The sequence below is a fragment of the Stenella coeruleoalba genome, assembly GCF_951394435.1.
Source record: "Stenella coeruleoalba genome assembly, chromosome: 2".
Classification (NCBI taxonomy): Eukaryota; Metazoa; Chordata; class Mammalia; order Artiodactyla; family Delphinidae; genus Stenella; species Stenella coeruleoalba.
Genome location: NC_137147.1, coordinates 147789101 through 147813764, shown reverse-complemented (window position 1 = coordinate 147813764; position 24664 = coordinate 147789101). Strand labels below are relative to the sequence as shown.

Genomic DNA, 24664 nt, shown 5'->3' with positions numbered 1-24664 from the left:
TATCTCTGGGACTTCCCTGGTGGTCCACTGGTGAGGACTCCATGCTTCCACCGCAGGGGGCACGGGTTTCACCCCTGGTCGGGGAACTAATAACCCGCATGCCACCCAATGCAGCCCCCCCAAAAAAAGTGTCTTCATTCCACAGCCCCAGAGCTATGGGGCAGAAGAACTGAGGGGCTGGGTTGGGTTCCTGTTCAAACTGAGAACTTCCTGTGGACGGACATTCATCAGGCTCAGAGTGACCACACCCTCATCAGGAAGATTAAGAAGTTCCACTAAATTAATCTGTGGAGGTCTGGTAAGTTTGCAAATTGTTAAACTTGTAGGTTTGAATTCCTTACTGGTAAATATCCCTGTCCTTTAAGCCCAGAGATTTCTCCTTCTACCTATTGGTCCCCTGAAAGTCCTTTCCTGGCTTCCTCATGGTCTTCAAAATACAGTTCTGGGAATTGTCCCTCCCAGGCTCTTCCCCCTTTAAGGAGGAAGCCTGGGCCTGTGTGACACAACCTGCTTGGTGTCACCCAGGTGAGGACGTAGGTTCACCCAAGCCTCCTTTGTGGGCAAAGAAGGACCTATTAGCTTAGGCACTACTGGACACTAAAAAGAACTACTGGGCCCTTCCTATGAGCCGCTTTCCTCATAAGGCTCTGACTGCACAAAAGCACACAAAACACTCCCTGACCTTAAGGTGATGACGTCTAGAGTGGGAGAGAGACTTTAAGTAAGAAAAGAAAACAGCTTTGTAACCATGCTGAGGGCTCTGGGGTGTGGAGAGTGGCCTATGCTTAGACTGGGAGCAGTGGAAAGCCTTCTCTGAAGAGCCCACATTTAAGGCATGAACAGCAGGATGAGGAAAAGAAGCCAGCCACGCCACGGGGAGGGGGCCGACAGGGGCTGCGGGGAGAGGGGTGGCCCTGAGGAAACTCACAGACTCGGGGGCTTTGACGAACACTTTGCTCTTCCCGAGCTGGAACTGGTCACTGTCCATGTTGACGGACTGCAGCAAGTGGAGGACACCTTGTTTCTCGTCCCCTCTCCACGAAGGCCAGGTGGCTTTGGTCAGAATGGCGTACCTGTAAGGACGATGAGGGAGAGGAAGATCAGACTCAGCCTGGACCACCCCCCAAAGGCACTCGGTGCTGCTAGGGTCCTGGCCATCCCCTCACCTCCCTTCCAGGGCTCAGGGATGGACCTCGACAACTGCAAAAATCCACTGGGTCCGGATTGCCCATTTCAGAGCTGCCTCCTAACTCCTTCCTTATCTGACCATTTCCACGCCAAGGCCCTGGAGAAAATCTGCTTTTCCTTTCTACCACTGTCTAAAAATAGCATTCCTGAAGGTCACCAATGACACTTTTCCAGCGAAATCAAACAGTCTTTTCTCGATACCAATTTCCCCTGATTTCTCAGGAGTACTTAACAGTCAATGTGAAGAGTTTTACAAAGCTTCCCGTAAGCAGCTGTTATGATTACGGTGATCAACTTTCATCTTTGGAGCTCTCCGCATCTCGAGTCAGGAGGCCCTGGTGACCGGGTCCTTGGCTATTCTCCAATCTCATCTCCCTACCGTCCTCTGGCTCACCACATTCCTGGGAGGATGGCCTCTCCTTCATGCACATTCAACACTTTCCCTCCTCAGAGCCTTCACCCAGGCGGTTCCCTCTACCAGGTGTGCTGTTCTCCAAACTCCTCAGGTGGCCGGCTCCCACTCAGGGGGTGCTCCCCTTCAGTGACACTTCAAGAGAGGCCTTTGGGGTAGACCCAGGCGAAAATTGTCCCCCTGCTATTCTCTCTCATCGAAAATAATATTTTTCCTTAAGAGCAGGTATCATAATTCATAATGAAAGTCATGTTTGCACCTATTTGGTTAATTTATGCCACCCCCATGGGGACAAGAGCTCTGTAAATGGGTGCTCACCCTGCACATCTGGCACCTCACACCATGCCAGGAACACGGCAGTAAGAACTAACATGAAGGGCTCCAACGCTATAGGGCGCGTTCTGCATCAGGTGCTCTTCTTGGTGTGTTAGATCCTTGATCTCATTCTATTCCTACAGCAATCTCATCCAGTTGGTCTTTCCATTTTGCAAAGCAGGAAACACAGGCAACTAGAGACCCACTCAAGGCTACTTAGCTAGTAGGTGTCACAGCTGGGATGTGAACCCCAAGCTGTTTCTTTCATGACGGCACTACATACAAGGCATGGATTGGTATACAGGGAAATATTCCCTTTGAAGATGATACAGTCTACTACCCATGTCTATGTTAGAAACATCATAATTACGTAAGAAGCTAATCTAATGGAGGAGACAGAAGCACATTACAAAATGTCAAATACGGAAGGTACCAAAGACTTGAGGTGGAAGGAAGGGAAAGAAGGATGGAGGGAGGGAGGGAGGAAGAAGGGGAAATCAGAGGAGAGTGTGGGTGAGAAATTGGAGGGCGTGGCCTATGGGCAGACACATCTCGAACACAGGCAATGAATGGGCCCCAGGCCTCTGAAGAAGCCAGCATCCTCCTTTGTTCCCAGAAGCTACTAAGAGCTCCTAGACTGACTTATGGCATCCAAGGGAGAAGGGAGGCGTGACAAGAAGAGTGGCTCTGCCTTCAGGGTCCAGGGCTCCCTAAGAGGACAGAGTCAGTGCTCATCACACCCTTAGGTCTAGCTGGCTGGGACTAAGGTGATTCTAGGGACCCTCTCTGGTCCTCCGAAATATCCACATCTTGCCTGATAACACAAATTTCCTGGAGAAGCAAATCCTCTTATTCACTAATTAGCGATGAAAAGCTTAAAAATGAAAATGCCTGGCTGAAGCCACGCATTAGCAGGAATACATTTCACATGTGGCATAATGAAGTCAGTTATACAAATTGAGTCACATAAAAATGACCGATAGCAGGGTTGCCATTGGGGGGGACGTGGTGAAGAGGTAGGAATGTACTGGCAATATAAATGGATGAGGGAGAAAGTTCATGCAGGGTATGGGTGAGAAAGAAAAGACCAGACTCCCAAGGTGACAAGTTTCTAAGAGTACGAGTTTGCCTGGCTTGATCTAATCAAATCAAAATTATAAAGCAAAAGTATGCTTATTGTGCAACCTCAAATAGGTAGCTCTTTGCAATTCACATTTTCCCCCCTATTAAAATAATGCTGTATTCCTCAGTTGTTTTTTTGGGTTTTTTTTCTTTTTTCTTTTTTTAATAGTAAGGAACTTGTTTTGAAGAGACTTTTTCTTCTTCCTTTTCCTGACAAGGCCGCTGAGAGTTTGGGTCTGGGTAAGACATGGGAATTGCCTGGCATTTCCAGAGCGCTTTGACAATGGACCACTTGTAGTAGTCCCCCTGGCTTTCAGGAAGCTTGATGGTATCCTCCTTACTTCCTATTGTACTTCACTGGAGAGACCAGGGCATAATTCTAGTACAATGTTCTCCCACTATGTAAGTACACCCAGTTCACTCGTCTTTCTCCAGGATATACTGGTGGGAATGGGTTGCACGAGGCAATGGTGCACTGCCTAATAGGTTGCCTGTGGTAATTCTGGAGAGATGAGGATAATAGCTTATACTCCCTTCATCAAGTATTTTCAGTTTAAGACCAAAATTTCATCTCAAGACCTTTGCACTGGCTGTTCTCTCTGCCTAGAACTCCCTTTCCTGCCCCTAGCCTGGAAGGCTCCTTGTAAGCCTTCTTACAGATGACCAATCCAATGGTTCCTTCTCAGACAAAATGCAGCCCAGCAGACCTCTAGCTGCCGGCACTTGGATTTAAGGATGTTTCTGACCCCCAAGGACACTAAAATCCTGGCAGCCAGCAGGACACTCGCTACACTCCATACCTGAGATAATAAAGGTATAAGATGTTTTAATTACTCACAGGGGATCACAGGATGAGACAGTGACTGGTAGATTCTGGACAAATCCTGTTACATCCCCAGACTCATACACCTTATGGAAAACAGCACTGTCTCTGGAAAAATATTCCTTGCCCATTGACAGATATATGGCCTTGTAGCCATTTTTGAGTGGGAGGCTAAACGTGTACTTTTTATCGAGAAACAAATTTTCCTTCCAAACTTCATTTTTATTATCCTCCCACAGTACTCTCAAATCAAAAGAAATAAGACAACATCAAAAGAGCCTCCTTTTTATAAGACAGGGCTGCCTGTTTGTCTCTTCTGAAGGGAAAAGCCCACAGCAGGAGAGCTAAGAAGGGAGGCATCCAAGGACAAAATCATTTCAGTGAAAGTCTCTCAACACAAAGGGCATAACAGATATGCAATAAGTGCTTACTCTGTGTAAGACACAGAAGAAAGTACCACCCGTGGAGCCATGCAGCTAGCCTGGCACTTGAGAGAGGTCCATATATTATAACCAGGTCATTTCACAGCTCATTTAAGGAGCTGCAGCAAACAAGTAACACAGCCCGCTCAGGGCACCCTGACATTCCTGCCGGGAGAGGAAAGCGTGGACTTCCCGCTCCCCCCAGTGCAGTAGAGCTCACAGTAATGCTTAAGGAAGTCAGGTTTGTCGGTTTGTTTTTCAATAATATGGAAGGAAGGAGGTCTTTCAGAACTGGTTTCTCAAAAACAAACAAAACAAGGTCAGATTAAAAAAAAATCTGATGAGTTTTCAATAGTAATGCCAATTAGAGAGAATCTGCAAATATCGCATAAAGAATTTTTAAGTACAGAAAAAATACTGAAGGAGGATAAAACTATAAACATTTTGGACTTGTTGAGGGCAGGCCTTTCTAAATTAGGGCGAGATGGAGGAAATACTTTTATTTCACTATTTTCTGAATTTAATTTTTTTTCCTCTTAATTAAAAAGGGGTATTTTCAAAGAAATGTAGTTTTACAAAAATTTTAATGATTATCTAAGCCATGGTTCTCAACTAGCTTTGCCCCCCGGGGGACATTAGGCAATGTCTGGATACAGTTTTGGGTGTCACAACTCGGGGAAGATGGGGATGGGGGTGGGATAAGGGGTTGGCACTACTGGCATCTAGCAGGTAGAGGCCAAGGAGGTTGCTAAACATCCTGCAGGGTACAGGACGGCTGTCACGATGAGGACTCATCCGGCCCAAAATATCAATAGCTGAGGTTGAGAAATCCTGTTCTAAACTAGTGTCACCCATCTGCTTAAAGAAGAGCAGAGTCTTTGATAATTAACATTTCAGTTGTTTGTCGGCAAATGGATGCGAGCGTTCCAAATTTACTTTCTCACTTTCCTAAAGACATCTTTTCCTATTGCTCTGCTTACGCTAGAGGTGTAGTGGGCCCTTTAATTCAGAGAGCTGTGTCAGTGAATTTTATTCCTAGTCTAATCAGCCTCCAAAATTATCAGCAATCTTGAATGTGTGAGGACAGAATCAGTGAAGCTTTATTGTATGGAAGGACCCACGCTTTTGCTAAGCCTCTTCTGACCTTCCACACGTGATGACCCACACTGATGAGCAGCAGGTCAGCCATCCCAATCGCATGGCAGAAGAAACAACATCCCCAAAGGGAAAGCTACTTCATTAGAAGTACTGGATTTCAAAGACAGCAATTAAGCTCTTCTCCATCCTACAGCCTCTTTGTTACATACAATTTGAATTAAATAAAAATTTCTTACATCCTGGTCCTGTACCATATACCAGGAAGACATAATTATTTTCTGATGAAAATACTAAATATGGCTTCCTTCTTTCATAAAGGAAATTAAATAGATGTAGAAAATCAGTGTAACTTCACTAATTTAGAGTCATTAGAGAAGTACGAATCCTAATATTTTAAGGACATTAAATTTTATCCTTTTTAAAAGCAATGCAAAATAAGAACAATTTAGTACAGATCCCGCCAAATGCACTTTAATGGAAATATAAAAATCAGTTTAACTTTATATTTGGACTGTACAAAAAATCTGAGGTTAAATACTTTAAGCTTGTAAACATTTTCCTAAAATTGTCTTCATACTATTAATTTGCTCAGTCAACTTAAATCTCAGTCCATCCCCATGTCACAATCACCATGAACTTCTGAACTGATCTGTCACTCTAAACAGACAGAATACTTGTGGCTACTGATTTACTTACAATAAATAATGCTAAAAAGAACTGTATTACAACTTAACACTAAAAAGACAAATAATTTAAAAATGACCAAAGGGGATGTAAAATGGTACAGCCACTCTGTAAAACAATCTAGCAGTCCGTCAAAAAGGTTAAGCATAGTTACCATTTGACCCAGCAATTCCATTTTTAGTTATGCCCCGAAGAGAAATAAAAACAAATGTCCACATAAAAACATGTACGTGAACACTGGTAGCAGCATTATTCGTCATTCAAGACAGTCAAAAGGTGATGTCCATCAGCTGATGGATGAATTAAGAAGAATGTGGTATATTGGAACATTGGCGCAAGGGAAAATTATTTGGCAACGAGGAGGAATGAAGTGCAGGTACATGCTACAGGATGATCCTTGAAAACATTATGTGAAGTAAAAGAAGCCAGAAACAAAAGACACATATTACATGATTCTATTTATAAGTCATGCTCAGAATAGGCAGAGAAAGAAGGGTCTGCTTAGGGCCAGGGGTGAGGGCCGAAGAGGGGGCTGATGACTCGGGAAGGGAGATTTTTCTTTTTGAAAATGTTCTGAAATCAATCGTGGTGATGAATGCACAACTCTGTAAATATATTAAAAGCCAATGAATTGTATACTTTAAATGGGTGAATTGTATGCTATGTGAATTATAGCTCAATAAACTTGTTTAAAACAAAAAAAGGGTCCAGAGTCACCCGTTCATTACCTCTGTAGGAATTTCTGGAAGACGCGCCGATAGGCATAGCCAGCTCTCCTCACTCGAATGTTCTCTTTTAGGCCCAGATACTCTACTTGATGCTTTACCCTGTAAAGGAGAGAATGGAGCCAGGACATTACTGGATAATCTTTTTACTCTGTTCTCCCACCCACCGTTCCCCCCAAACTCCCAATTCCACACTGCAGGGAAGCATATTAAAAAAAGATTATAATTTATAGTGTTCAGAGTCTAAGCTGGCCCTCAGGGTGTGTAATATTAATACGTATCTGGTTAACTGAAAGGGTAGAAATCTGATTCAAGAAAATAATTTTCCTTTCTCCCATCCTCCAAATCCCAAACTCACCACCAGCCTTTTCTCTACTAAGGAAAATATACATGAGGTTGCCAGTTAGAGATATCTGCTCATTTTAAGTATTTTTCACAAATACTGGCTTCACCCCAAGCTTTGAGGCAGGGAATGCATCACCCATTGATTCCTTTCCCGTGAATCACATGGAAAACAATGTGCCTCATGTGAAAACATTGTTTCATTCATTATAACTTCCATCACTAGGAAACCTTCTTATACAAATTTTTGTCAACAAGACAACTAGTTCAACATATTCTGTTATGTTGAAAATGTCATGCTTGGGACTTCCCTCGTGGTGCAGTGGTTAAGAATCCGCCTGCCAATGCAGGGGACACGGGTTCGAGCCCTGGTCCGGGAGGATCCCACATGCTGCGGAGCAACTAAGCCCATGTGCCACAATTACTGAAGCCCTTGCGCCTAGAGCCTGTGCTCCGCAATAAGAGAAGCCACCACAGTGAGAAGCCCATGCACCGCAACGAAGAGTAGCTCCCACTCACTGCAACTAGAGAAAGCCTGTGCACAGCAACGAAGATCCAATGCAGCCAAAAATAAACAAACAAATAAATAAATGTCCTGCTTTTTGCATATTCTTGGAGCGCTGTCAACTCCTCAGTAAACATCAACCAGGCTGGAAATGCCCGCTGTTTCCCTGGGTATACCATCTCCTTCCCTCAGAAGGAGCCCTCTTTCAAGACTGTCCTCAGAAGGTCATGGCCTGAGAACTCTACTAGGACAGTTATTTAGAATCCAGGGCAGGCAACTTTGCCAAAGCCAAACAAAGACACATTTTCAACAGGAAAAGAAAAATAAACTACACGCCATAAACTTGTGGAATGAGTAACCCTGTCCACCAAGAACTTCAATTGACCCTGTGATCCCTGACAACGAAGCACACTGCCCTTTCATGGACCCCGACATTCCACGCTCACGGATGAAGTGAGACCATCTGTCACACAGTAAACCTGAACCGAGATGAGGGGGCAGATCCCAGGAAGCCATCCTACTAGAAATACAAATCAACACTTGACCAAGGAATACCTTAGACTTTGTAAAACCAGTTTACATGAGCTTATATTAGGAAGTTCCTCACTGCAATTCAAATAAGGGGTGTAATTTAAAAAAAAAAAAAAGGGAAACCACTCTGGGGGAAATTCTATGAAAATTTACTGAATAAAATGTAGCACTTTCTTCATTTTTCCAGCTTCTGATACTCCAGTGAATCAGTTTGGATTTTATGAGAAGGTAGCATCAGGGCCGAGGAACTTCCAACCAGTAGCTACTGCAAGATTTCCACATTAGAGTGACAATCAACAGAGCTGGATGCGTGGAGCAGGGGAGAGTGTGCCAGGGAGGTTTTGCATTTGGAGGGCAAGCGAGATGTTTTCATTCACAATTATGTTTGCTGGGATGGGAAGCTGGAGAGAGTTTGAAGTAGGGGGAAGGGAAGCGGGAAAAAGTTTGAAGTAGGGGGAAGGGTGGGCTAAAGCACCCCTTAGCAATACCTCTGCTTCCTAGACTCTTGTAATTTATTATTATTTTTTTAATAAATTTATTTATTTATTTTTGGCTGCACTGGGTCTTCGTTGCTGCATGCGGGCTTTCTCTAGTTGCAGTGAGCGGGGGCTACTCTTCATTGTGGTGCACGGGCTTCTCATTGCGGTGGCTTCTCTTGCTGTGGAGCATGGGCTCTAGGCGTGCAGGCTCAGTAGTTGTGGCGCACGGGCTTAGTTGCTCCGCGGCATGTGGGATCTTCCCGGACCAGGGCTCGAACCCGTGTCCCCTCCATTAGCAGGCGGATTCTTAACCACTGTGCCACCAGGGAAGCCCTCGTAATTTATTTCTGACGTTGCCTGTGACACCACCCTTCCACTCTGTGTGTAAAACGAAAAAGAGTCCAGAGTCACCATGCACGAGATGTGAGTGTGGCGTGTGAGGGGGTGAGTGTAGGAGTGACGTAGAGACAGCCGGAGGCAACAGATGTGGGAGAGTTCATTCTGTCAGACTGAAGGAGTCCCACTCTGGATTGACCCTCTAATTTAAAGAGGAAGGAACTGAGGACTCAGGAGATTAAGCGTTTCACTCAAACTAGTTAGTGATAGGCCAGCATCAAGATACAGTTCTTCCAAATCCTAGTCTAGCCCTTTGCTCTAGATCAGCTGTTCTCCAACTATGGGGCCCAGACCATCATCACCAGCATCACTTGGAGGCCCAGAAACTGACTCAGGAACTCTGGGAATGGGACCCAGCGATAAGCCTTCCAGGGGATACTCTGACATTCAAGTTTGAGAACTAGTGTTGTAAGGTAAGAAGCCCCAGACATTTTCTGTCTGTTATCCTCTTGATATCAAAAGAGAAAGTGAGTGACACAGTTCAAAAAAGCAGAGGGCAATTTAAGCACATCCAGGGGAATGACCATGAAGGGGAAGTGTCGGATTCCACATCCAGCTCCTTCAGAGGGAATGGCTGGAGGAGCTGAGCGATGAGCCTGCCGAAGAGAAGATCCCAGGGAAACATGGTGACTGCCTCGAACTAGGAGAAAAGCGGTCACACGGGAAAGTCCCAAGAATGATTCTTATGGCCGATTAGAGGTGACAGTAAAACCGATTTAGAGAAGGACTGGAGAGCTTGCTAATGGCAAGAGGCAACCCAGTGTGAACTGGTGACTTAGGAGTGGGCTGATCAGAGTCTGAACATCATCAATGGATAATATTGTAAGAGGAATCTCAGACTCCCTTAAATGGAAACATTTGAGCAGTTCAATAGACAAGATGCCTTAGAAACACACATCTACTGATGAGACTAGTCAGAATATTGTGGAATGACCAAATGGAAGGCTGCTGCATCCCAACAGCACCTTAACCTGAGAAAAAAAGACTCAGGCTGCACCATAAGGTGTGAAGATGCAAAGAAGGACGTGCAGACAGCAAATGCTTGAGCTTGGGCATTTTCCTTCCTGTTTGTCTTTTCCTCCCCGTAAAGGATCAAGCATTGTCTGCCTGCCGTGGGTGAGAAAGGATCTTGCTGGTAGAATGGGAAGTGGACCCATCCATGTCTCTCAGAAGAGGTAATGGGCAGTTAGGAATTTTTTTTAAAAACAAATTTATTTATTTTTCTAGTCATTTATTTTTGGCTGTGTTGGGTCTTCCCTGCTGCACGCGGGCTTTCTCTAGTTGCAGCGAGCGGGGGCTACTCTTTGTTGCGGTGCGCGGGCTTCTCTTGTTGCTGAGCACGGCTCTAGGCACACTGGCTTCAGTAGTTGTGGCACGTGGGCTCATTAGTTGTGTCTTGCGGGCTCTAGAGCACACGCTCAGTAGTTGTGGCGCACAGGCTTAGTTGCTCCACAGCTTCACGGACCAGGATCTTCATGGACCAGGGATCGAACCCGTGTCCCCTGCATTGGCAGGTGGATTCTTTTTTTCTTTTTTTTGTGGTACGCGGGCCTCTCACTGTTGTGGCCTCTCCCGTTGCGGACCACAGGCTCCGGACGCGCAGGCTCAGCGGCCATGGCTCACGGGCCCAGCCGCTCCGCGGCATGTGGGATCTTCCCAGACCGGGGCACGGACCCGTGTCCCCTGCACCAGCAGGTGGACTCTCAACCACTGCGCCACCAGGGAAGCCCCCGACAGATTGTTTTTAACCAGCTCTTTGGAACTTCACTTCAACCCTGAGCTAAGCATTCCAGGCCACATCCTGCGTGTGCTGATGAGCTGAGTGCATTAAAAATGTCTACACAGAGCCTCAAACTAATTTGAAAACCATCCTGACTCTGCTGTATTAAGGTTTGCTTTCTTTTTTCCATCTGTCCCCAGACTAGCCAAGATCAACATAAATCGCTAATTCTGAACTGAAGGGCACTGCTAACATTTCAGGAAAAAACAAGGAGGGGAAAAATATATCTACATAGGCTTCTTCCTGAAAAAGTTAAGACACAGAACACATTGGAAGGCAATTGAAACTGCTCCTGCCTCGGGCATAGGAGGGCCCAGCTTGAGCAGAGGGGAAAACGGGGTGGGACCATGCAGGCTGGCCTTGACCTCCTGTCTATGTCTTCACCATACCTGCTTTCCTCCCAGTCCTTGGGCTTCTTGGTTTCATTGGGTTTGATGCAGCGAATGTAGTGAGGTGTACATTTCATCAGGGTGCTCACAAGGTCATTGGCTTGTTTCTAGAAAGGAAGAGTAACATCATTTAGAAACATGGAACTTGCCCTAAAGCAGACCAACTTTCAAAGGAGACCTGTGTGCAGATGTACAGCTAGAAATTCATCCTCATGACAGTTTGTTCACTAGGCTTAACTCGGGCCTACTACACTTTCTTAAAGCTCTACTCACTGTTATGGTGATTTGAACACTCTCAAGTGGGTTTGAAATTAGATTTTTGAAAACGATGAGGTATTTTTAGTATAGTTAATAAAATAAGACAAAAAAACCCCACCCCCAAACCCAGTAAATCCTCCCATATAATTCTTTTTAGGAGAAACAGGGAAGCATGCCAACTGTTAACAAATTTAGTTAATTTTATATTGACTGACGGCCTTTGCAAATACATTTTTCTCATAAACTCTGAGGGGAAGGGAGGTGCACAAACGTATTTGCAAGGATAGATCATCAAAATCCCCTGTACTCTTTTCAGGCAATCTAACCAATGAAGAATCACCTTATTAACATGATGGAAATTCACAATTAAAAAGTGGGAGATACATAAAAATCTCAGAATTCATAAATCTTTTATAGGGCATTTCATTCACCTTCTTCCTCAGCATGTCCTTTTCCAAACCTGCTGACTCACAGCCCTTTCAGTGTGGCAGGAAACGTACTCTTTCACGAACTAAAATATTCAATGTAAAATCAGCTCTTACTACCTGTGCATCGGGTACCCACGATGGAACTGGGTTCAAGAAGAAAAAGCCACATAAATAAAGCTGAACTTGCTTATGAGGTATTTCAAATCATGAGTGCCACAAATGTTGTTTGAAGAAACAGGAGCAGAGCCCACATCAGCACTCCCAGCACCACACAGCTGAGCATACCCTATGGATCCAATCATGGGGCACACATGCAACCTCTCATTCTAAGCAAATCAGCACAAAGAGAGAAAACCTCTAAAAGAAAATAGAGGAGAGGGATCTCCAAAGCCAGAAAACCATTACAAAGTCAGCAGAAGGGATCTGCCTGCAGTAGTCAACCCTCTCTCAATTAGGACTTTTCTGTTTTCATGGGTTTGGGAAATCTGAAACCCTTGAGAAAAACTCTTGGGTATATTCAAAGCAAAAGTTCTCTGTTTAGATGTGCAGAATATAGCATTCTTTGCAATGCTTGGAAGTCAGGGCAAAGCTGCCGAGGTTGTATGATCAAAGCAAAGCTCTACGATAAAAATGTAAATTGACTCTCGTCTTCCTTGTTGATGAGAGAGAGATTGTACTTGAGAACAAATTTAATGATCTTTGCAACACGTAAGATGAAGCTGGGGAGGGACTGGTTATAATAAAGCTTTTCTTTTTAAGTTCCCAAACTCTTAATTTTTATTTTTAATTTTTACGTATAACTTAGCAGACTCTTTAGTCCTAAGCATTTAGGAGCATACCTTTTCAACTTAGCATAAGAAAACACAGGGGGCAAGTTCGACTTAAGTTTATATGACACTTGACATACTTCTTTCTATTGAGCTATTCAATAGCTCAAAATAGTAACGGCTAACAAGTACTGAATATGCTTCATGGGCTAGACACATGGATTTTCTTATTTATGCCTCAGAATTTTAAGAGGTAGCTTCTTACAATTATCATTCCCATTTTTTAGATGAGAAAACAGGGCCTTAAACAAATAAAGTATTACTCAAGATGATATAACTAGTAAGCAGAAGTAAGGCTAGAACCCAAGTCTGTGAGCTACCAAGTTTTTTTCTTAACCACAATGCCATCCTCCTCCTTAAGGAAGATATGGGATAATTTAGTGTGATAACAAAAGGAATTAACTGGGTGAGTTAGGATTAGAGAGAAGCCTTTAGGTTTTGGAATAATCATTTTGAGCAAACAGGAATATATTTCAAAATTATCCTGTATTTAGCTATGGGTCAACTTTAAATGCCCCCTGAAGTGGTTGGGAAGCAGCAGGTTGGATTTACTCTGGCTCCAGACAAGAAGAGGCCATGAGTTAGAACAGAAAGCTACCAAAGGCACTTGCCCTACAAGGGCAGAGGCTTGCCTACAGAGGCTTGTCTACTTGCCTACAGTAGCAGGCATTAAAATATGCAGACAGGGGCTTCCCTGGTGGCGCAGTGGTTGAGAGTCCGCCTGCCAATGCAGGGGACACGGGCTTGTGCCCCGGTCCGGGAAGATCCCGTGTGCCACGGAGCGGCTGGGCCCATGAGCCATGGCCGCTGAGCCTGCGCATCCGGAGCCTGTGCTCCGCAACAGGAGAGGACACAACAGTGAGAGGCCCGCGTACCGCAAAAAAAAAAAAAAGAAAAAAAAAAAAAGTGCAGACAGGACAGTGAGAAAGGCTTAGGGTGACAGCTCCCCATTCTACCCTCCACATAGATTGTTAGCAAGCCTGAATTGGGATCCTGGCTCTGCTCTTTGCGAGCTATGTTGCAAATCACTAACTTTCTTTGGGCCCCAGTTTCCCCATCTGTAAACTAAGTAGGTTGAACTAGAAGACCTCTAATTTAATCTGAAGGGTGGAATAGATGTTCAATGTCTACGAGTCCAGTTACCTCACGGCACTCGCGTCTCTCATATCTGCTCCTGTAGGGGCCCAGTCTCACTTAGATACAGCTGTAGCCCCGTCCACTTTGCCAGCTCTGAGCTCCATTCCCTCAATCGTTGGCTCTAATTTCAAAACCGGTCCCTTTTAGCCACAACAATGTAGAATTTAGGAAAGCCTCAAAAATGACATGTTATTAAGGAAAGAATACTCTTATTTAAAAACAAAGATAGTGGGAGTTCTCACCAAGCAAATATTCTATTAATTAAACCCTACAGAACAGTTTTAAATTTTAAGGAATTAGAATACAATAAGATTCCCAACACTAAAACTACCTTGAACATAAATTTAATTTTTCTTCCAAGGAACTCAGGATCCCTTTAAACGTTTAACCTCAGGGATATCATTAAGATGATACTTAGTTACTATATATAAAATAACCAACAAGGTCCTACTGTATAGCACAGGAAACTATACTCAATATCTTGTAATCACCTATAATGGAAAAGAACTTAAAAAAGAATACATACATATATATGTATAACTGAATCATTTTGTTGGACACCTGAAACACATTGTAAGTCAACCATACTTCAATAAAAATTAAAAAAGAAAAAGATGATACTTAGCATCTGCAAAACATTGTAGACATGAAAGGTGTAAGAGATTGGGCCACGGCTATACATCTCTAAGAGGTGACTCGGGAGACATAAAACAGGGAGAATCTCATTCCTACATGGAGGCAGAGTGTCAGACAGGCAGAGGTCACACAGCTCACCAAGAGGATACCACTGGTGAGAATATGCACAGTACGGTCTCCCTAGATGAGCTGGCTGACTTCAGGCTGACCTCCCCAGACCATAGCAGTCCTGAACATTTTGAGTACACCCGGAAGGTGGCTATTTTGAGCATAATACTAGACGAGAATATGAAGGGGTCAAGTCTTCCAAGGAGGAGAAAAATGCTCCTAACACCACCCTGCTTTTTATAGGGAATAAGTTGGACTGAGAATCCAGACCACTTGAACGTGAGTCACTGCAGCCTTGAGGATCTGGGCCCCTTGGATCTGAATGTGACAGTCTTGTGACTAGATTTTCCAGCCTGGAGCTAATCCTGATCCAGGACCTAGAAGTTAAAGCTTGAGTCAGAGCTCCGTGCAGATGTCAATTATCTGGGGCCTCGTGAGAACCGCATCTCCTCCCTGCCGTCAACTCTCTGCCCCAGTGAACTCAATCCAGACACTGTCCCAGGACTACTGTAGGTCTCAAGTTCCTTGAACATGACTGTCCTTAACCCCAGAGGGCTCTACCCTCCAACTCAAAACCCTACCCTCTAGCGTGCGCCTGACTTCCTGCACAAAACCTGAAGCTCCTCCGGATGGAAGCGTCTCGTGGCTGTGATGTTCCCTTTATTTCACGCAGGGCTTATGCCCTCAGAGGCTGGGAAGACAGGCTTCCATAGGTGCAGCACTCGGAGAAGAAAACGCTCGTGAACAAAACAGGCAGCAGCAACTGTGGTGTTCACGGGGCCGGGGTTATCGGAGGGCACTGTGAGAAGGACATGTAGGATCTGGACACACAGAGCCACACAGGGGGATGGACAGTCAGAACAAGCACATCAAGTGTCCACTGAGAATTAGGCAGAGATGAAGAAGCGTGGCAGAGAGGGAGGGGACAGATGGAGTAGTATGGAACAGGAAAGCATACACGGTTTGGGCTTATTATGTTTCAGGCAGTGTGTGCCTTAGAGGGACGATGGAAATTAATCACCACAGTACCCCCCTGAGATAGGTACTGAAATCTCTAAGGCAAAAGAGGCACTGAGAGTTTAGGTAACTTGCTGGCGATCACATGGTGAGGGATTTGAACACAGGTGACGAGCCCCAGAGCCCTACCTACTCTTAATCACTCAATGATTCCATTGATTATAAAGACAGGGTGGTATTTAATTGGTATGATTCTTTAAAAAACTGTATTTAATATACACTCTACTATATATAAAATAGATAATCAACAAGGACCTCCTGTATAGCACAGGGAACTCTACTCAGTACTCTGTAATAACCTACACAGGAAAAGAAACTGAAAAAGAATGGATATGTGTATATGTATAACTGAATCACTTTGCTGTACACCTGAAACGAACTCAACATTATAAATCAACTATAATATAAAATAAAAATTAAAAAAATATAATAAAAATATAAAATAAGAAACTGTTTTTAACTGGTATAATTAAATAAGAAAACGTTTAGTGACTGTTTTTCAAAAAATTACATGATGGAGTGTGTTTGACACAACCTCTAAATTCAGAGAGTAATCAGGGACAACCGATTTCACCACACAGTGCCTCCGATAATTCAATGCACTCTCCATGAGAGGCTCTCAAGAAACACTAAGAATTCCTCTGACTTTGAGACACTGTGAAGCCCAGATGCCTGTAATTCACAGAAAGGAGGGCCCACAAGACCCAGGGCGGAAGGTGCATGAATTCCCCATATAAGACCCAGTAGAATTTCAGGTTCGTAAAGTTCCGTAATTGGCAAGTTCTGGGGTCTGGTCTGGAAAAGCATCATCAAAATCCAAAATGTGGCTCTTGATCATAAAATCTCTCTGACAGTTTAATGTGAATTCTCCTAGATTCAGTATAAAGCCACTTCCTCTTAGAAAGTAACTGATTATCATCTGCTGACTATTAAGCTATGAGGTACTTTAATACCCATTTGGGGTTTCAGTACAGCCAAGTCCAATTCACCTGCATCCTGTAACCCGTTCTCAAGCAGCAACGTTACTTCTGGCCATCGTCTGTAACGAATCTGTGACATCTCCCTGACCGCATCCCAGCCCGGGGGTGTAGTTCCTGACGCCTAGAAAACCCTACCTCTTAATAGGCATCCATAAATTTCCCTATTAAAATAGAACAAACCTTTATTTTGCTTCCAGCAGTAGTTGGGCGTCCTTTCTTGTCAGCCTGCAGATTTTCCGGAAATAAAGACTTTATAAAAGGTCTGGAAAAGGAGAAAGAGAATGCATTAGCAATCAGTAAGCACCTTGGGGACTGGAAAGCCTGCTTCCATAGAGAATGGAGACAGTCGTCCAGAAGCACAGAACCTTGGATACAGAATGGCCATCTGACTCAAGCCATCAAGCTGTGACCCGGGAGAAAAAAAGCAGTGGACACAAGAAACGTAGAGAGAGAATTCTAAGACAGAAGCATCTTGGAGTCTAGACCTGAAAACTAAAATTTTAAACTCTGCCTTTCAAATTTCCCCACCCACTAGAACTGAGATACACCTTGGCAACAGGACACAACAGAGGGGGGTCAGTGTGGGTTTTCTGAGTTAAGTAAGATAGACCAGAATGCAGGGATTTCTATGAATTGTCCAGATCCAATGCAGATTCTGCTTTGCTCCAAAGCAGGGTTTCTCAGTCTCGGTGCTACTGATATTTGGGATTGGATAATTCTGTGCTGGGGCCTGGGGCTGCTTTACACACTCTAGGATGTTTCACAGATCAGTGGCCTCTGCCCACAAGATGTCAATAGGGCACCGTATCCACCCTCCCTTCCCTCAAGCAAAAAACCTAGACAAAATGTGTTTTGAGTATGAGCAATTTTAAGTGCAGCTAATCCACTAATGCTTTGCCTGCTGAATATGCAACTTCATTAGTAGTTGTAACTGAGCTACAGCTGTTGACAGGCCTGCCTCAAAAGGCACAGGGCAGGGACAATGTCTTAGTCACCTTAGTGTCCCTGGTGTCTGGAACAGAGCCTAGTACACCGTAGGTGCTCAATAAATATTTGCGGATTGAATGAATGAATGAATGATGTGATCCATGTAAATTAGGAATCTGCCACTCAAAGGAAATTCCCCCTAAATGACTTATTGGGCATCACGGATTTTCTAGAAAGTCTCCACAGCATTCTACTTTCATAACCTCACCAGACACAATTATAGATTTTTTACAGCACATGTGTTTACCAAACAACAGACCATGTCTACATGACAGGAGTTTTACATGGAAGTGTCAATAGCTCTTGAATTTTGCAGTAATTTTAATAATTAAAAAAACCTCTGAAAGCATGCCCGCACCTGATTTTCATAAACTCCAAAAGCCAGGACTTGTGGCTTACCTGACTTTTTAAGAGCAAATAGATTTTACGTTTTGAGAGAAGAATCTCCGAAGTGAGGGGTGTGAGTGCCACGAAAGTGTAGGCCTGGGGAGATGAGGGCCAGGGAGGAGTGGAGGCTGGAGGGAGGGGAAGAGGGTTAAATGGAGCAGAACTTCGAACCACGGACCAAAAAGGAAACTCAGTTTTGCCTTCATTGAAGTCAGGCCTTTTCTAGAAAATTATCAGGCTTGCAGCTGTTGATCAAAGAAGTTAACCTTGATATTATGATAGTTGAAGTAACAGAGACTAAAATGGCAACTATTACTTGGAGACAGCTCTAAAACTTGTAAAATCTGGAAGACTGTGCAATGTTGTACTTGCCAGGCATGGACAGGCCTGATCATGTAAATGACATCTCACATCACTACCCAGGACCACGGGGGACCTTTGCACGGAAGAGGCAAGGAAAGGACATGGCAAAGCTGGCCCTGGGAGCTCCAGCAGCTTGCAAGGCGGATGCCCCCACTGCGCTATGCTTTTAGCTTAGTCAGGGTCTTGGGGGTTAAAATGGATCTCTGAGTGCCCCTCCCTGAGTTCTTGAGCCATTTCCCAAGGGCTTCAGCAATTCAGGTTAACTTCGGTTTAGCTAAGCTATTAGCATTTTCAAAAACAGAGGGAGAATTCTTGGGATGATGTCCCGAGGGCAAAGTGTCACAGAGCCAGACTGTCTCACTCTTAGACAGTCAGGCACAGCCATCCCAACCCAACTCCAGAACGGGCACTTCTCCCTGATAAAACCATTGAAAATGATGAAACTGGGGGCCCTGAAGGGCATGCAGACAGCACTTAGCATGTGGGGTGGGAAGTATCAGGGGTACAAGGGAGAGACTAAGACCGGGGGGGAAAAAGCTGTTTGGAGAAGCTGAATTGTCTAATGATAACCCAGACCCAACAGCACAAGGAAACGTAACGCCGACCATTCGAATGTCACACGTTTGTTCTAATATTGAAAATCTGGTCAAACCTCTATCCCGTGTCGGATAAGGCAAACACACTTACAGCTCACTGCTCTGCATAAGCTCGATCAGATCCATAAACAGCACGTCACGGTTCCGCTCACAAAAGCCGTCCATGTCATAGGATACCTGGCCAAGAATGGAAAGATATCGAATTTTACCCTTTAAGTATTTCATTGAACAAAACGTCCAAGCTGGCATGGCTGTCCTCCAGAGAGTGTGTGTATTTCCAGATATAACAACTGGGCTTTCATCCCGATCTGTCACATTAAGGCTGTGCGTGTTTTAACTTGTTAGATGACTTCAGCTGGTGATGGCCTGGAGATGCTGACGGATGGTCTCTGGCTGCTTACACGATCCAAACGATACATGACCAGGACCCCAGCTCTCATGATTACATAGCCCTTCTTCGATGGGTCTATAGGGGTATGTAAATAATACACTTAATTCTTCCTCTAAATTTTAGGTAAGATGGAGTAATATAAAACTCTCTGTGCTCACTAACGGACTGCAGTGGGCCATGTCATCTGAGGCTTTGCGATCTCTCCTACAAATGGTGTCAGAGTTAGATCAGTTTAGTTGAAGTCTCATGCTCAAGGACCCTCCTTAGTTAATAAGAGACTTATTGGGATGAAGGGTGAGAGCAATGAATTTCCACAGTACTAGGAAGTCCCCAGATATCATGACATCAATTTACTTATCTGTGTATCACCAGTACCCACACAAAGCTTGGTACCCAGTAGCACCCAGTAATCACGCATTTTATGAGAACCCCAAAGGGAGCCTCTGGTCCTTATGTATACTCCCAGGGAGGATGGGCAAGTAAAAAATGCAAGCTTGTGATTGCATGAGAGGTGAGAAAAAATCTCATTCCTTCAGCAGTTAATATGTAGGTTGGGGCTTCCCTGGTGGCGCAGTGGTTGAGAGTCCGCCTGCTAATGCAGGGGACACGGGTTCGAGCCCTGGTCTGGGAGAATCCCGCATGCCGCAGAGCAACTAAGCCCGTGAGTCATAACTACTGAGCCTGCGCTCTGCAACAAGACAGGCCGCAATAGTGAGAGGCCCGCGCACCGCGATGAAGAGTGGCCCCCGCTTGCCACAACTAGAGAAAGTCCTCGCACAGAAACGAAGACCCAACACAGCAAAAATAAATAAATTAATAAACTCCTACCCCCAACATCTTTAAAAAAAAAAAAAAAAATATATATATATATATATATATAGGTTGATTCATGCTTATGTTATATTAAGGGTGATTCATGCTAAAAAATAACACAGTGGTGTATACGCACTATCTTTTGTTTGTCTCTCCAAATATTTCATGGGTCCCATGTTGTTGAATGAATGAATGATGGATGAATAAAACACACTGAGGCACATAAAACTCTATGGACATTGCTTTCAGTCGCCTCGTGAGAAAATAGATTACAGACCCAAAGGCTTAATACAGATAGACATTGAAAAGGATGGCTTCCCCTTTCCTGCTGAAGCCCTGCTCCCTGGCCATACCTTCCCAGCGTAATGGTGAATAATGAAGCCTTGGTTCCAGCTGTTGAAGTGCTCATGGTTCCCAATCTGCATCTGAAGTTTCTGGAGCAGCGTCTGATCCGCTCCCTCACCCACCGCGTGCATCGTGGCACATACATCATCCAGGATGCTCATGATCCCAGGGGGGTTCTGATGGGACCAAGAGAGCAAAGTCCCAACTCAGTGACTGTTTTAAAATATATATTGTTTATCAGGTCTTTCCTTAAGCAAGGAAACCGCTCCCTAGATTTAAGATACCATCTTGAAAGTCAATCTTTCCCTTTGAGGGAGAATGCTATTAATACTCCCAAATGGGAGTCACCACTTAGATCTAACGATGGGGGAAAGTCCATTTTCAAAAAAAAAAAGAGAATAGTTTAACTCCCTGAAGTTTTATTCAAAGCCATAAACAGAAAGATCATTATCTGCTCACTCCTATTTGTACTAGGTTGATTTTTTAAACCCGAAAGATAAAAACATTTTCCTTGGACCCTAATTCATTTCTTAATGTTCGCTTTCAGCCTGTTACCCATATAGACATGGTTAATACAGCTACACACTGGACACATTCTATCATGTATTACTTTTTCTGCATAGCACTAGTTTATAAATAATCCTGCTGTTTTACACAGTCTTTATACTTATTATTTTGATGGCTATATTTCCCTACTCTTCTATGCTATCGTTTATTTAAGGACTGAGTTCTCTATGGATGTTTTCACTGTTTCCAGTTGGGACTTTTATAAAAAAAACAGAACACAACAGTACTGTACAGATCTCTCTCTATACCCTTTTATTTCCTTTTGAATCATTTCTAGGGCTAAAGTCCTAGAAGTTGTATAAATGGTCTAGGAGGCAGGGTCAAGTTTATATCTCTTCATATGCTATGCCATCAACATAAGTCATAACCGTCTTCTCTTAAGATTCAGTAACAACCTCCGTTCGTAAATTGGCAATGTACTCATACACATGTGCATATTAACTACAAGAGTAAAACTCTATTTTCACACATATACCCATAAGCAAAATAAATGTAATCGCTACAACTCTCTGCAAATCAGAGCCGTCACTTTGCTTATTCTAATACAATGACAGAGAGAACAAAAACTCACGTAGTGTAAACCTGTAAGCCGTGAAGAGACACACCAGACCGATACTTACAACTTTGTTCTCGATGAGGTCACACACGATTTTGTTATTAAAGTAATCGATGGGTGTCCATCTGATGCCTTCTTGAACATATTCTTCCTGTAGAACAGAAAGTGGGAATTCACAGTATTACCCAGTGGAGACCAGCTGGAGCTCTGCACATGATGGATACCACAGGCACAGGAATCATGAGGAAAGAAAAACCTGAATGCCCTTCAATAAAAACTTGCAATCTTAATTTTTTCTAAGAGGAAGAGGAAAGGGGCATTTCATTGCTTGGTCATTTTTATGTTTGGTTGGAACCATATGGAATTGATCCCATACAACTGTTTTTGACTTTAAAATGGCTTAACCTGTAGGTCCAGTTATAGAACAATCTTTTTGAACTCAACATGGAACAGAAGTACAGATTAGCATCTAGGTACTTAAAGGGAAGGCCCCTCATTGGCCCCTCATTCAGGTCTCATTACACTTGATGAACACCATCACACTCTCCTGGTTTTCCTCCTTCCTCAGCAGTCTGGCTTTGTTAGCTTCCTTTGCTGGCTCTTTCTTTTTATCCAGATCCTTATACTGATGGAGACTTTCAGGGCTCAATCTCCCAGCCTTGTTTCCTCCACTCTCGTTCTCTAGGTAATTCCAATCAACTCCCTGGCTTAAAATAACACCTATAGCCTAATGACACCTGAATTCATTTCTCTAGTCTAGACTTCCCCACTGAGTTCCAGATTCATATATTGATGTATTTCATATACTGGAATTTCCACCCAGAGGTATAACAGGCCTCTCAAACCTACCAGGTTCTGGCCCTCCATCCCTCCACTGTCTCCAACCAACTGCTCTCATCTTACCCTTCAGTAAACAGTCTCCCCATTGGCCCTGTTATTCAAGCTACAGAGGTAGGAATCATCCCTGACTCCTTTTCCCTTTGGTAATTATACTGAGCGACTCAGGCTGACTCACTCTCCAAAACATATGCCAGCTCTGACCACGTCACCACGGAACCACCTCTACTGCTGCCATCACTGTCTACTCACCCCCTTTCTTGCCCAGTCTCAGGCAGGAGGCTCCTAACCGGTTTTGAAACTTCCACTCCTGTTTGCCCTCCCCCTGCCCCACCCTACCTGTAGGTCTATAGAGCCAGAGCCACCTGGTCAAAAACAAACACAAATCAGCTCGCGTCACTCTCTAGTCAAAATTCTCCAATGGCCTCCCATCGTACTACTCTAAAATCTGCCACCCCCTACAAAGTTCCTCTGTGATCTAGCCTCCGCCTTCTTCTCCCACCTCAGTCCCTACCATGTCCTCCCTTAGGGTTTTGCTCTAGCTACACTGATGGGCTGGAAGAATCCCAGGGCAGAGGTTTCTGTGAAAACCATTGGTCACCGGGGTTCCTAAGCAGAGGCACGAACACGTCCACGAATAAACATTCCTCAAACAGCCCTTGATATGTGTAATGGGTTGAATGTGTCCCCCAAGATTTTGTGTCCACCTAGAACCTCAAAATGTGAGGAAATAGGATGTCTGTAGGTATAATTAGCTAGGAATCTCGTAAATAAAATTATCGTAGATTTAGGGTGATCCCTAAATCCAATGACTGGCGCCTTTAGAAGAGAAAACAATGAGATTTGGATGCAGACAGAAGGCCATGTGAAGACACAGGCAGAGACTGAAGTTATGCTGCCCCAAGACAAGGAATGCCAGGAGCCACCACAAGCTAGAAAAGGCCAGGAAGGATTTTCTCCTAGAGCCCTTGGAACGAGTGTTACCCTAGTGACAGTCTGATTTTGAATTCTGGCCTCCTGACCTGGGAGAGAAAAAAATTTTATTGTTTTAAGCAATCCAGTTTGTGGTACCTTATTACAGCGACCCAAGAAATCGACCAACAGTAGGTACCAGGATAAAAGGGAACCTGCCCTGGACTTTCAGAAGGTAGTATAAGCAACACAAGTTACCTCAAGTCCAAATTTAAATACCAGCTTTGTTAAAGACACATTTATTTTTATGTTAGGTTGGGAGCAGAGCAAATCTGAGAAAACCAAGTTTTCCTTTGGAACACAGTATATGCCACAGACAGCTGGGGTTGGAATAGGCTTCCATTTCTACTTGGTCAATGAGTCAGAGAGTAGTAAAAACAGCCAGTCCTAAGTCCAACTTCACAGCATCATTTACTTAAAGAAGAAAGAAAAGGTAGCAGATGGTGTTTATACTTCAGACTAAAATGTCACAGTGGCATATGGTATTTCTGCCTGACTCTATTAAGTACATTTCCTAATACAAGACTAAAATCTGAATCTATTACCAAAAGAGAGAAATCTATACCCTTTAAAACAAAACAAATTAGAAATAGAACAAGATGAAGGAAGGGGGACTGCTCACCTGTTCTGCCTTTAATGTGAGTTCAATAAAAATCTGCTGTAATTTTTCATTAACAAAATTGATACAAAACTGTTCAAAGCCATTTTTCTGGGAAAAAAAAAGGAAAATGTTACTTTCATGTAATTGTTTCTGCAAAATCATTTTAAAGTCATTTGTTGAGTGATTTAGTGAAAAGCTTAACAGAAATGTTGGCGGCATCAGTAGAAAGCAGCGTAGTTTATATTTAGGAGAAACTAATTTGGTAAAAGTACATGAAGAACTCAGAGGCAAAAATGAGCCATGATGGTTTTTCTTCCATGGCCTAGAATTATTTCTTTCAAGCCAGGTAAAAAGTATCTCCCTTCGTAGTCTCCAACTACTCAAACTGGTCTTACCTGAAATATTTCAAAGCCATAGATGTCTAGGACACCAATGTTGTATTCCTCGTGGTCCTTCTCCATCGCTTTGTTGATGGACTAGAAGAAAGTAACCAGCATGGTAAGTAATTCCTTTTACATTCATATTAGAAATGGGCATGCATGGGGGCAAGGGAAGTAGCTACCCCCGGTTACTAGAAATAGAGGACGACAAAAAGACAGGTGAATTGCCCCTTAAAAAAAGGTCTCAGTGCAATGTCAAGTACTTTG

The 24664-nt window shown here is 43.8% G+C and overlaps 1 protein-coding gene across 2 annotated transcripts in view; it reads right to left on the bottom strand.

Annotated features, from left to right (window-relative positions):
* MYO1E (myosin IE) overlaps positions 1-24664 on the bottom strand; it is a 202140-nt gene that overhangs the window by 36855 nt on the left and 140621 nt on the right. For both annotated transcript variants that reach the window (XM_079914344.1, XM_079914345.1), the window contains exons 11-19: positions 24413-24493; positions 24039-24125; positions 21672-21758; positions 20493-20660; positions 19027-19112; positions 16783-16864; positions 11212-11318; positions 6793-6891; positions 929-1073 (exon numbers count right to left, since the gene is read on the bottom strand). In XM_079914344.1, the coding sequence (XP_079770470.1) occupies positions 929-1073; positions 6793-6891; positions 11212-11318; positions 16783-16864; positions 19027-19112; positions 20493-20660; positions 21672-21758; positions 24039-24125; positions 24413-24493 (942 nt within the window). The remainder of the gene's footprint in view (positions 1-928; positions 1074-6792; positions 6892-11211; positions 11319-16782; positions 16865-19026; positions 19113-20492; positions 20661-21671; positions 21759-24038; positions 24126-24412; positions 24494-24664) is intronic.